The 13,781-nt window shown below is 40.5% G+C and overlaps 1 protein-coding gene across 5 annotated transcripts in view; it reads left to right on the top strand.

The window, feature by feature from the left end:
- Positions 1–13,781, top strand: part of COMMD7 (COMM domain containing 7) — a 40,676-nt gene that overhangs the window by 3,411 nt on the left and 23,484 nt on the right. For 3 of the 5 annotated variants that reach the window (XM_037811589.1, XM_037811585.1, XM_037811587.1), the window contains exons 2-6: positions 3,529–3,582; positions 3,682–3,784; positions 12,872–12,928; positions 13,010–13,047; positions 13,512–13,602. In XM_037811589.1, the coding sequence (XP_037667517.1) occupies positions 3,529–3,582; positions 3,682–3,784; positions 12,872–12,928; positions 13,010–13,047; positions 13,512–13,602 (343 nt within the window). The remainder of the gene's footprint in view (positions 1–3,528; positions 3,583–3,681; positions 3,785–12,871; positions 12,929–13,009; positions 13,048–13,511; positions 13,603–13,781) is intronic. The other 2 variants (XM_037811586.1, XM_037811588.1) reach the window with 1 other exon arrangement.

Below are 13,781 nucleotides of genomic sequence, written 5' to 3'. Positions count from 1 at the left end.
CTTTTGTGTCTGATTTATTTCACTTGGCATAATATTTTCAAGGTTCACCCATATTGCAACATGTATCAGAACTTGACTCTTTTTTTGGCTGAGTAATATTCCAGTCTGTGTAATTCCACATTTTGTTTATCCATTCATCTGTTCAGTGGACATTTGGGTTGCTTCCACCTTATGGTTATTGTGATCAATACTGCCTTGAACATTGGTGTACAAATATCTGCCTGAGTCTCTGCTTTCAGTTCTTTTGGGTATATACTTAAAAGTCGAATTGTCAGGCCATATGTTAATTCTTTGTTTATGATCTTGCTTTTTTTTTAAACTTAATGTATTATGGATGTTTTCCCCATTTAGCACAAATAGATCTACTTGTTTTTTTGGTTTGCTTTTTCTTTTTGACAGCTGCATAGCAGAGTATTTCTTGAAAGGCACTACTGTAATTTATTTGAGCAGTTCCCTGTTAATAAACACTTAAATTGATTTCAGATTTTTGTTTTTATGAATTAATGCTTCAACAGATAGCTTTGTGTAAGTGTATCTTGGTTTACTTTTCAAAGTAAGGGACATGATAATTTATAAATTAGATAAGTATTGCCAAGTTGCCCTCAAAAAGGTTGCCCAGTTTATCCTCCCATCAGATGCAGTGTGTGAGCATTCTGTTTCCTTATACTGTCACCAGCACTGGTGTTGTCAAACTTATCTTTGCTGATCTGGTAGGTGGAAATGCTGTCTCCTTGTTTTCCTGATTTGCATTTCTTTGATCTTAGGTATCTTTTCCTGTATTTACTGGTGAAAACAGTTAAGATTTTGTATACGGGATAGATAGTCATGGGTGGGATGGGCATTCCAGGGAAAGGCAGCTTGGCAGGAGCAAAGGCAGAGAATGGGGAAAGTGCTGTTTCTATGTGGGGAAGATTTTTTCTACAAATATTTTCTGTGCACTGACTATATTTTGGTGCTGTGACGATGCAAAGCCAATAAGGATCCTTCTTGCTGGGGCTCCTTTGAGTTCCTTACTAAGGTTGAAAATTCTAAGTGCCCCAAGCGCGGTTCCCAGAGAGAGCCTTAGAAATTGAGACTCTGGGTAGAACCCCTTCTTCCTGGGAGTCCCATGGAATTTGGGAAGAAAATAGTATCTGGGCAGGGCTTTGAAGGATAAGCAGAGTTTAGAAAAGTGGAGATAGGGATGGGAATCAGTAACAGCCAACAGACAAGATTAGCTTGAGGTTTCTCTTGAAAGGAGAGGTGGGGGGTGAGGGCAGAGGCCTTGAGCCTGAATACCAGGTTAAGGATTTAGTTCTCAACTACCCCATTTATTAAAAGGCCCCAGGCAGCATAGGAAATACAGTAGGCCAAAGATCGGAAAATTCCACAGATTCGCAGCAAAAAAAAAATTAAAGGAAATAAAGGAAAACTGAAAACCCATTTTAGAACACATTCTTAAACCAGTCCTGACTGTTCTTGTTTTAACTATATAGAATCGTCAGTTATACAGGGTTATGTACCCAATATCATAAGTAATGTAAAAGACAACTCCTGGATAAGGGTTGGTTAAAATGCTTCCAGGGAATGTTGAAGTTTTGGGAAAGTAGACACTTAACATGCCATTGGCTGGTGGGAGTGTAAATCAGTGCAACCTTTTTGCAAGGCTATTTGGCAATATTTTCTCAGAATTTAGGGTGCATATATCCTTTGACCCAGGAAACCTTTTAAGAATTTTATCTACAGGTATACTTTTACATATGCACAAAGAAATATGTGGGAGGATATTCATTGCACCATTGTTTGTAATAACAACATCTGCCCCTCCCCCGCCCCCATTAATGTTCATCTCTAGGGAACAAGTTAAATTATGCTAAGTCTGTACAGTGGAATATCATGCAGCTGTTAAAAGAACTGGGTAGATTTATATCTGCTGACATGGATTGATCTCTAAGATATACCTAAGTGGAAAAAAGGCAAGAAACAGGGGAGTGAGTTCAGAATGATATTGTTTTTATTTAGAAAAAAAAAGATAAAATGGCTGGAAGGCTACAGAAGGTGTTAGCAGTAACTACCTGTGAGGAGGGGACTAGAATGAGAGGTAAGGGGGAAGGAATAACAAGTAACAGTGTGTTTATTGTGAAAAAACAAAAACAGAAAATATGGATAGGCAAAACAAAATAAAAATCATCTCAAATTCTGCCATGCAGAAGTACTGCTTTTAGTGTTCTGGTGATTTCCTCTTTCAGACCTTTTCTGTGTGTGTGTGTGTGTGTTTGTGTGTGTGTTTAGATCTTTGGAATGTGTGTGTAAACACATACACAACCTCAATGTACATTTCCCAAGCATCCCAATAAGATATACGTGTTTTTCAGGTAATGTAGTGACATGGGTACATTGACACTAGTGGTGAGTATTTTGAACATTTGTGACCTTAAGATGTTCAAACCCGGTATCAACACCTGTTTTTTATTTTTATTAAAGGGGGTGTGTGTGTGTGTGTGTGTGTGTGTTTTATAGGGGTGCTGTACATTTGCAAGTGCATTTTTAAAACATAGGATCATGTTATTCATATATACATGAAACTTTATGTGTACTGGATCATTAATAGCTTTGTGCTGTTAAATGTTCAAATATTGAGTGTGACCAGGGTCCAGAAGTACATGAGACAGTACAAATAATGTTTTGCCACCATGATTTAATTATTCTATTCCTAACTAAGTTTATGCTTTGTGTTCTGAGACATAATCATGTTTTCTCTTTGAATAACTGGGTTGGGTTCAGTGCTTTCCTTTTCTGTGTTATCTGGCCTCCCCTTGCTGTTTCTGCATAATACAATAGATTCGGGATGCAGGTTCCATGTCCCTTATACCCCTTAATATTCTCCCTCTGTCAGCCTTTGCCTGGTGTGTGTGTCCAGTAACAGAGAGTCCCGTCTCCTCAGCATCTACTTAATTCATTCCTAACTTGCCCAGAGACAAGCTAGTTATAGGCAGTGGAGACGGTTCAAACTAAATATTAACTCCAAAACCCATACTCATATCCACTTCCATTTCTCAGTTTCTTACAGTTTTTCATTAAAAACATGTACTCCGCCTGAGTGCTAACTGTGTGCTAGGACAGTGAGCGTGGAGTAGAAACAGAAGTATAAGACCTGGTCTTTGTCCTCAGTAAGCTTGTGATCTAGGACTACACTAAATCTGGATCCCGATTCTGAAATCATTTGATAGTATAACAACTTTGTGCAGTGACTTTGTTTCCAAAGACTTCGGAGCTAACTCTTGGGTGATAGTAAAACATTTTCTTAAAGTGAACTTGGTAGAATTAATTTATGGCCATTGAGAGGTTCCAGGACCTTTGAGGCCACCACTCTGACAGCAGGGACAGGAGAAGAGAAGAGCTGTCCGGGCTGATAGCTATGGCCCTTTGTGAGATGCTGCTGTGTATCTCCTTTCTTCTTTTCTCTCGAGGATCTGTAGCTGGGTGGGGTGTGGAACGCTGACCCAGGCATGATACTTTTACTGATGTTCTGTCTTCCTTACTTCACAGCAGTTCTCAGCCCTGACAGAAGTGCTTTTCCACTTCTTAACTGAGCCCAAAGAGGTAAAGTATTTTGTGATGAGGAGCATTCCTGAGTGTGGGTCTATGGTACCGAGATGCTTAGAAAGTGAAGGCCTGGTGTTTGCTCTCCCCTCCCTGCAGGTGGAAAGGTTTCTGGCTCAGCTCTCTGAATTTGCCACCACCAATCAGATCAGTCTCGGACCCCTCAGAAGCATCGTGAAAAGCCTCCTTCTGGTTCCAAATGGTGAGTGGCTTCTCTTACCAGCTGTGGGTGGAGACTTGCCGGAGCGTTCCTCCCATCCACAGAGTCCACAAGCCTGCTCTGGGCACTAAGCCAGCGCATTCAGTAATGACCCAGACGTAGGCGGGACTCACAGGCCGGGAGGAAACCAGGTAATCAAGTCACCGTCCTGCAGTGCGGCAGAGGTGCCACGTAGGGCAGCACAGCTCAACCTGCAGTCTGCATCCAGGGTCAGTCCCCAAACTGTCATCCTGTCTTCTATACCGTAAGTACAGAAATTGATATTGAGAGTATGCATTTAGAAACTTTTACCTAATTCTAAAAATGGGGCTTATATTTTGTATATCTTAGTTCATCTCATACTTTTAGGAATTTATTTTCATTGTAGTTTATAAAAACGTTGGTTTACAATGGATTGGAAATAATAAAGACTGGTCCTTCATCACAGATGGTTTGAGAAGCAGAGTTTGCCTAGAGCTGTCAGGAAAGTTTTCAGCAGGAAGATTGTCATAAAACCTTGTCTGTAGGATTGTTCATTTTAACACTATTTATGATAGAGGAAAATTAGAAACAATCAAATTGCCCAGGAGCAGGAGATTGATTAAGCAAGTTGTGATTCATTTGTAACACCATTTATGATAGACGAAAATTTCTTACAGGGGAACATCACGGTGTTCCAAAGCTCAAGCATCACAGCTAGGTGGACCTGGGATTAAATCCCCCACTGTCACTTGCTCAGCAGTGTGACATTGGGCAGATACCTTATCTTGCTCAACCCCTAGCAACAATCCCTCCCTTCCAGTGTTTCCCCAGCTGTCTAAGCTATTTTGGGGGTGATGGTTGGGGGCTCATTTTGAGATAATATAAATAAAATGCTTTGCCCAGTGCAATAAAAGGTTGCCCTTATATTTCCTATTATGTGAAGTTTTAAAAAGATGCTGATGAAGAAAATGATGTGGAAAACTTTTCACAGTGTACTGTGGAATAAAAATAGTAGCTTACAAAAAGTTGTTAACTGGTTATGTATCTGGGTAGTAGGACTGCAGGTTATTTTAATTGTTTATTTTGGGCTATGTATAATCTAAAAAGTTGCTAGTATTAATTTGACAATTTAATTAAAAGTTAATTTGATTTGAAGAGAGAGATGACATTTGAGCCCAGTCTTGAAGAATGGGTAAGTGTTGAACAGTCTGAGAGGAAGCAAAATGGTAGCTCAGGTAGGGATTCATACATGTTTGCACATTTTAAAAATGAGTAATGAGCTGATCTTCCTAAGCTCTCAGCCCAATTGTGTAATAAAAGCTGGGAACTTAGTTTGTTCCTGATGGGCACTTTCCCATATCTCAGTGAAGAGCCCTTCCTTTGCCCTCTTGAACTCTTACAGGCTGGATGGGATCTTGAAGCCTATTTTAATGCAGGAGTAAATTTTCATTGTAAACAACATTTAAAACAATGCAGATCTATGGAGAGTCAAAAGTGAAAATCTCTTACCCTCCTTCCCCCAGCTCATCTTACTCTTGTTCCTAGAGATAATCACAATATACTATTGGTGAATATCTTTTTAACTTTTACGTGGACTTTGACATACATATATCCATTCATATAGTTTTGCTTTTCATGAATGGTTGCACATTATAAAATTGCTCTCTAACTTGCATTTTTTCATACCAGTATGCCATAGAGATCTTTCCATGTCAGTACATATTGCTCAACTTCATTATTTTAATTGCTTTAGAGTATGCCATAGAATGAATATATATTCTGTTAGTTAATCCACTTCCTGTTGTTGGACATTTTAGTTCCGATTTTTCACTTTTGTGACCAGTGCTGTGGTGAACATCCTTACAACATCTTGTATTCACATATGTGAATATTTCTGTAGGATAGGTGCCCAAAGTAGGGAACCAGGAGTCTTTATTCTCATTCTTGGGCCTACACGTTTGGAATTGGGTTTGTCTGAAGGTGGAGACCTGTCTACCCAACAGCTGTTGTGAACACTGGCTTTCAGAAGACCTATTTCTCATGTCCTTCCCTCCATTCTTTCCTGTCTTTCTCATCTCTCCCAGCCACCCCAGTCCATCCTGGCAGACTGCCTTCAGTCATTCCCAACCCTCAGCTCCAGGCCCTGTGCAGTGTCTTTCACGAAGCCTTCCTAAGCCGCTTCAGTGCACAGGGACCTTGTCTTCCTCTCAACTCCCAAGATATGTTTTTATGTACAGCTTTCATTTTGGGTGAGTGTCATTTATAGTTTCCTTTTGTTCGTGCTTTCTTTTATACGTCTTTCTCGTGGCTCTAACAGGTAGTTAGTTCCTCGAAGTCAGGGGCGGTTCTTACATTTCTTTGGTTGGCCATGGTTCCAGTAAAAGTGATGACATAAAGCAGGTGCTTGGTACATGCTGGGTGATTTGAACTGCGTTTAGGAGATGCTGTGACCCTCCCAGGGGATACTGGGTTTATATTTTTCAAGCAGGATTGATTATTCATGTTTATGGCAGTTCATTTTCTATAGATACAGAGAACACGGAGGAACTCATTGCATACCAATCAAGAGAGAGGCTTTGCTTACTCATACGGATTTAAATCTTGGTCACGTCATCTAATGTTGCTACTTGACTCTGGACAAGTCACCCTATTGAAGCCTCAGTTTCTTATGTGAAAAATGTGGCAGTATTGTTGGGAGTAAATTAATTAATATATGTAAAGCACATGCTTGCTCAACTGTCACCCTTATTTTTTGGTAGTTCAGCTAGTTTTCAGTCCTATGCCTTGATACCAAATTATGAAACAAAACTTTCTTTCACCTAATGGAGAAGATCTGAATGCATCTCATGGCCATTTAATGCCTTAAAGCTTTTCAAGTTCTGGAGTTGAGGTCTCTGGCTTGCCGTACCTCTCAGCTAGGTCACAAAATTTCAGTTTGTTTCACCCTTTTGTTGTTGTTGTTCTAGCATTTTCTTCATAGGAGTCTGATGTATTTTCTTTTCCTGCAAAATTTTCCTGCTTGAATTCACCCTTTCTTTCAGGCGTCTCCTAAGCATTTGAGATTGTAACTTGGAGATCCCTTGGCCTCCTCTTTACTCCTTGACCTTTTCCTTATCCTTTGGCCTTGTGTGTCCTTTTTGTCCCAGAAGCGAAGGCTGCCATCCTCCAACAGGTTCTTAGCCTTCCTGCCTTATTATGGAAGTAACGTCTTTCAGATCCCCATCTCTCTTCTCCCTGGGCTACTCCTTCTACAACACAACCTCGCCTATGCTGCTCCTCTCCACCACTTACTAAGCATAAGGAAGCCTGTAGCCCTTAGTTTGTCACTGAAGAGCTTTCCCAATCTAATCTGAAATGTGATAGCCTCTAGATCCTTATCCCCTCCTCTTCCCTTGTCCTGATTCTGCCTGTGCAGTCAGACTTCTTATAGAAGTACAGCTTGTTAGAGCTGAAGGACCCTTAAGAGCCTTCCAGAACAATCTTCCCCAAATTGGTTTTTCCATCAATAAAAGGCTCCAGTGGTCAAACAAGTTTGGGACCTTGGAACCTTGAAGATTCACTCACACATTAATATATCATAGTCCTTAAAAGTCCTTCAGTAGAAAAACCTGCTTAACCATTATTTGTGAACATTGTTGCCCTTCTTTTTTTGGGGGGTGGTGGTGTCAAGTAGAAGCTTTGTACAGTTCTAATCTAGTTTAATCTCTGTGTTGGTGATAAATAAACTGAGGTCTAGAGAGGGAGATTGACTTAAGACTGTATGGTGGAAGAGTTGGGACTAGAACCTTGCTTGATTGATTCAAAACTTGGTGGGTTTGTAGAAAATTGTTGTTGTTTTTTCAGTATCTACTGTGTAATTCTTACGAAACACCTGGCTTCAACAGGTACATCACCATGGCCAAATTGTTTAGTCTGTACCCTACCTACTCTTTCTCACTATTCTGCAAACTGGATTATTTTAAGGCAAATCCCAGAGGTCTTACCATTTTGTTCCTAAATACATGATGCATCTCTAAAAGATAAAGAATTTTTTCTCCCTTGTCATAACCACAATACCATTATCACATCTAAAATTAAAATACGCAGTGTTCAAATTTTCCAGATTATCCCTTGCATTTTATTTGTTTATAGTTGGTTGTTCTCATCAGGATCCAGATAGGGCCCCCACATTGCATTTGGTTGCTAGATGGCCTTGTATTCTTGTCAGAATAGATACTTAACAGCTGTGAGACCTTGAGCAGGTTACTTCACCTCTCTGAGAATCTGGTTCTCTGGATATAAAATGGAGTTAATGATTGTACCTCACACAGTGTTGCAGGGAGGGATTGAACAAGTTAATAAATGTAAGCTGTTCACTTTGGTAAATGATAGCTGCAGTGCTGCTATTACTATGATTATTATCCTCATTATCATTATGGTTGGTCTCCTGAACAAGAGTGCAGATAATTTGGAGGCAGAGCCCCTCTTTAAGCCTGCATTTATTTAAATTCTTAGCAAGATTCAAGGCCCTTTTGGGTGCTCAGTAACATGATTGTTTTTCATGAAAAGATAATGACTCCCTAATTTGGGCAGAGAATAAAAAAAGTGTGTGCAAAGCCCCCTTGAGGGACTGGGGAAAAAGGTGGAAATATTAAACTTCCCCACCTGGGGAGTTCTTAATATTCTCACAAACATTGGGGATTACCAATTTAATAGGTCAAGCCCTCAATCTTGGAGCTTGCCCTTATAAAACTTGTTCCTGCAAAGGAGAAGCTAAGCCTACTTATCATTATGCCTGAGTCACCCCTCAAGAGAACCTCTTTTGTTGCTCAGATGTGGCATCTCTCTCTAAGCCGACTTCGCAGGTAAACTCACTGCCCCCTCTTCCCCCTACATGGGACATGACTCCCAGGGGTGTAAATCTCCCTGGCAACATGGAACGTGACTCCTGGGGATGAGCCTGGCCCTGGCATCGTGGAATTGAGAAAGCCTTGGACCAAAAGGTGGATGACACATGAAACAAAATAAAGTTTCTGTGGCTGAGAGATTTCAAATAGGGCTGAGAGGTCATTCTGGAGGGTATTCTTATGCATTATATACATATCCCTTTTTGGTTTTTAGTGTATTAGAATAGCTAGAAGGAAATACCTGAAACTGTTGAACTGTAATCCAGTAGCCTTGATTCTTGAAGATGCTTGTATAGCTATGTAACTTTTACAGTGTGACTGTGTAATTGTGAAAACCTTGTAACCAGTGTATGGACAGATGAGTAAGAAAATAAGGACAAAAAATAAATAAATAATAGGGGGAAATAAGGGGTATTGAATGTTTTGGGTGTTCTTTTTTTATTTTTATTTATTTTTTTTTAAGTAATGAAAATATTCAAAATTGATTGTGGTGATGAATGCACAACTATATGGTAATACCATGAACCATTGATTGTACACTTCAGATGATTATCTGGTATGTGACTATATCTCAATAAAATTGTATTAGAAAAAACAAAACAAAGGTGATGACTCCCCTTCCTCACTCCCCAAGGAATTCTTTCTGGCACTTTTCACCTTATACTCTGTATGGTTTACTTATTTGTTATATTATTGTTAGGGTCTTTCTCTCAATAGAACACGAGCCCCATGAGGTCAGAGATTCTTGTGTGTTTGGTTCCGTGATGTTTCCCAGCATCTACACAGTGCTGGCACCTAGCAGGTGCATAGTAAATTCACATGCAGTGACTGTGACCTCTGCTCCTAGCGATCCTCATAGTGTGGATTCAGCCAGTAAGCCCTCAAGGTCAGTAGTTAGAGAATGAATGCAGCTCACCATCCTCTCCCATGTGCTTCCTCCTGCAGGAGTTTTCACCAAGGCTTAATTCTGTTCCTTGGGCTTCTCTTATTACACTGAATAAGCTTACATAGATTTTTGGCTAGAAGAACAATGTTTGCTAATTTTCCAACTGTTCCCTGCAAAACTGAAATTCTCATCTTCACCTATGCCTGCATCTTATCTCCCATACTATTTCATGGCAGTGAGGATTTGGCTAAGGCAACTGTTAGAGTGAAAATTGTTACTCAGGGTCTTTAGAAACCATCCTAGATGGTTATCTGTTTACAGAAGGACATCCTCAAATGTCCCCAGGTGACATATTCCAGTAACTCCAGACCTGGAGATTTCTGTCTGTCTTAGGGTCAAGGCTGCAGGCCTATCTTAACATCTGGCATTTAGGACAAAGGAATCACCAAAGGAAAAAGCTGAAAGGGAAGCTAAGAGCATGAGGGCTAACCTGGTGTGAATAGATTTTTAAAGTATGGCTCCTATTTATCCAAAGTTACTCCAGAATGGAGAGCTTGCTCTTGGCCTTTGCAGCTCAGTAGCCTCCTTCATTGGTCATTGTCAAGGTACTGCCTTGTACTGCTTCACCTGGACAGCATCTCAGAATGATCTGGAATGGAAAAGAGCTTAGATTTAGAGACCTTCCAGCCTGTAATCAGCTTGGCTGTGTCAGGTGCTAGCCATTTTAGCCCTGGGCAATTTGTTTAACTTTTTTTTTTTTACATAATATTTATTTGTTATTGCAAAGTATAATAAAGGAATCAATGGCCCATGATTCTGTTATCTTCACTTAAAAAAAAAGTACAATAAACACATGGTTAGAAAATTTTAAAATGACAGAGAAGAAGAAAATAAAAAGGAAAGATGTCCCACTCAGTCCCTCTCCTTAAAGATACCTACTGTTAAGTTTTTTGTGGCTCTGTTCCAAAGAAAATGAATTGTTTGCGTCTGCCAACTTAGCTACCAGATAAGGGTATAATTAAAGATACAAATGAGGAAAAATTATATATCCTTTTTTATTCACACAAAAGGGATCATACTGTGCAGACTGTTCTTTACCGTTCCTTTGTTCTTGTAGTTAGGTTGGCACATCAAAATCTACCTTACTCTTCTTCAGGGCTGCATAGTATATTCCTCTGTGTGGATTCTTTCATTGAATATCTATTTATTGAGTGCATCATTAGACAGTAGGAGGCACTGTTCTAGGAGTTGTGGACAAAGCAGGCTAACTTCTTGTTCTCATCAAACTGACATTCTAGTGGAAAAATTTACAATAAACATAACACAAAATTGGGTAGTCATAAACACAATGTGGAAAATGCATCAATAAAAGGGTAGAGGGAATTGTGGTGCCATTTGAGATAGTGTGGTCTGGGATCCTTTGGAGGAGGTGAGAGTCAAGCAGAGGCCTGAATGCAGTTAAGGATTGAGCCAGGTAAGGATTCGAGGAAGGGACTTCCCAGCAGAGGGAACAGCACGGGCAAATGCCCGGAGGTATGAACCTGCCTGGCATATTATAGGAACAGCAGGGTGAGCAAGGGAGAGAACATCGGAGTTCCAGAGGAGGCCAGATCATGCAGAGCTTTGTAAGGGTTTTGGATTTTACTGTGAGTGAAACAGGAACTATTTGAGTTGTTTTTTTTTTTTTTAATGCTATTTTATTGAGATCTATTAACACACCATACAAACCATCTGAAGTATACAATCACTTCCTCACAGTATCATTACATAGTTATTCATACATCCCCGTGATCAATTTTAGAACGTTTTCATTACAGTTGGAGGGTTTTAAGCAGAGAAGAGACATGTTCTGGCTTAAGTTTTAGGAAAATCACTTGGCATCCAGGCTACTGTGTGGCTGCACCAAAACCAGCCCACTGTTATGATTTTCTGTCCCCACTACCAACAGTACTAAAGAGCTTCCCATGAGTTCTCGGTGTACTTTTTGGAGCCTATGTGTTGGGTGATTTCTTGGCAGTACAGTTGTTAACTATGTGCATGTGCCAAATTTTCTCCCCCAAAAGCTTAATCTTTCTAATCTTCAGTTTCCTTGTAAATTAAAGGTTGCAATAATAATCCCTACTTCACAGAATTTGGGGATGATCAAACAAAGTATTGGATTTGAACTGAATATAAACTAAGGAGCTGTGCATGTGGTAGTTATGATTTAATTGAATGGGTAGGAAGCAACCCCCTTCTCTGAGGGCCTTTATGGGCAAGGTTTCCTGGGGTCTTGCCTTTTTTATTTCCCCGTGGCTTCCTTGCTCAGTCTGATTTTGGAGATAAAAGATTTCCTCCCTTTGTTTACATGGTTTATTTTACAGGGGACAACAGCCTTTAGGGTTGTTTTTCTGGTGTGAGGTGGGGGTGGGGACTTGGGTTTGGGGTATAGGTTCAGGCCCTCCCTTAATGGTGGTGCGTGTCTTCTTATTCTTCAGTCATCTTCTGGAGGATGAAGAAGTGGAAAATTTTAAAGCAGCTGCCAAACTGTGACTCTGGGCTGTAGCCTGCAGGTTAAACATTGAGAAGCCCAGATTGCTGGCAACACTTTGTTTTCAGGAATTGGAGCCTGCAAGCAGAACAAAGCGGCCTCCATAGGGATGTGTTCCCAGGGCTTCTGAGGGGAAGGTTTGATGGCCTCTCAGGAAGTGACTTGTGAATTGTAGAGGCCAAGCTGTTTAGTCCCTCCTGGTATACTACATAAAAGCTGAATTTCTAGGATAGCGCTATCCAATAGAACTTCCTATGCAGATAGGAATGATCTATAATCTGCACTAATAGGGCGGCCACTGGCCCCCTGTGGCTGTTGAATACTTGACATGTGGCTAATGCTACTGAGGAACGGAATTCTAAATTATTTAATTTTAATTAATTAAAATTTAAATAGTCACGTGTGGCTAGTGGCTACATACTGCACAGTGCAGTTCTAGACTGTTGCCCCTGTGTCCCGCCTGACGTTGAGCCTCCGTCTTTACTCCGGAAATTTGCAGCCTCACTCATTTTCCAGATCAGGTCTCTCCACCCCCAAGTCCATGAAGTCTTTTCTGCTATCTCTAACTTAGTCTGTACTTTCTGGAGGGGTAAATAATTGTGTTGTACAATAAACAAAATATGCTGTGTTATTCTTGGGTTGTTTCAGATGTGCCTTTTCTCCCCAGCTAGATGGAAATCTTCAGGGAGCTAGCCGAGCCTTGCATATTCATTTTGTCGTCCATGTCATATTTCTTGTACTCGAGATACACTTATTGCCGACTAGTCGATCTGCCTTTCTTAACCAGTGTCTTCCCTGCTTCCCAGGTGCTTTGAAGAAGAGTCTCACAGCCGAGCAGGTCCGGGCTGATTTCATAACTCTGGGTAGGTCATCCCCCAAGGTTGCTCAGGTGAAGGCTTCTGGGGCTTTTCATTATGTTAATGTCTCCTTCTGTTCCCTTATAGGTCTTAGTGAGGACAAAGCCACTTATTTTTCTGAAAAGGTATCATCATTCCTTTTAATCAAGGTTAATTAAGATCGCTCAATTTTATATCATGGAAAGAAAAAAAAAGAAAAATGCCGACTGAGGCAAAAACCATCAAGCATTATGCGTCATTTCCTCGGCTTAATGTTTTTCATTTCGTTTCACACAAATGACATCCATATAACTTTTAACCAGCACTGTTTAGTGCATCTCTAATTTTTTCCCTCTGATTTGAATGAATATAAATGACATATAGTATTTGTTCCAACTTAGATTAAATCTTGCAATGACGGAAAAGATTTATATTGTCTTCCATCCCTCTAGACTCTCCCCCATCCCCTGTATATGTGCCTCTAAGATGAGCCCGTAGTTCTGTTTCTTACCTCTGTCTTTATAAATACTAAACATTGCTATGTTTGGGGTGGAATTGGAGGGGGGTCTGGGGGCATTTGTATGACTTTGGCCTTTTGCTTTTATTCCAGTGGAAGCAGAATTGCCATACCCTTGCTCGATGGGCCATAGGTCAGACTCTGATGATTAACCAGCTTATAGATATGGAGTGGAAATTTGGAGGTAACTAGTTGAAGTCAGTCCTGGGTCACTTGGGTGACATAGGGTTGGGTTGCAGAGACTTTTTATAGCCTCAGTGGGGAAGAGATATCCTTGATCCTCAAAGTTGTCAGGATCAGCAGCTGCTTCTCTGTGTTGCTGTTTCCATTGTGCTCTTGATGGGCTCACATCCTGAAGAGCAC

Source organism: Choloepus didactylus, chromosome 19, assembly GCF_015220235.1.
Source record: "Choloepus didactylus isolate mChoDid1 chromosome 19, mChoDid1.pri, whole genome shotgun sequence".
Taxonomy (NCBI): domain Eukaryota; kingdom Metazoa; phylum Chordata; class Mammalia; order Pilosa; family Megalonychidae; genus Choloepus; species Choloepus didactylus.
This window is presented reverse-complemented; position numbering and strand designations above follow the sequence as displayed.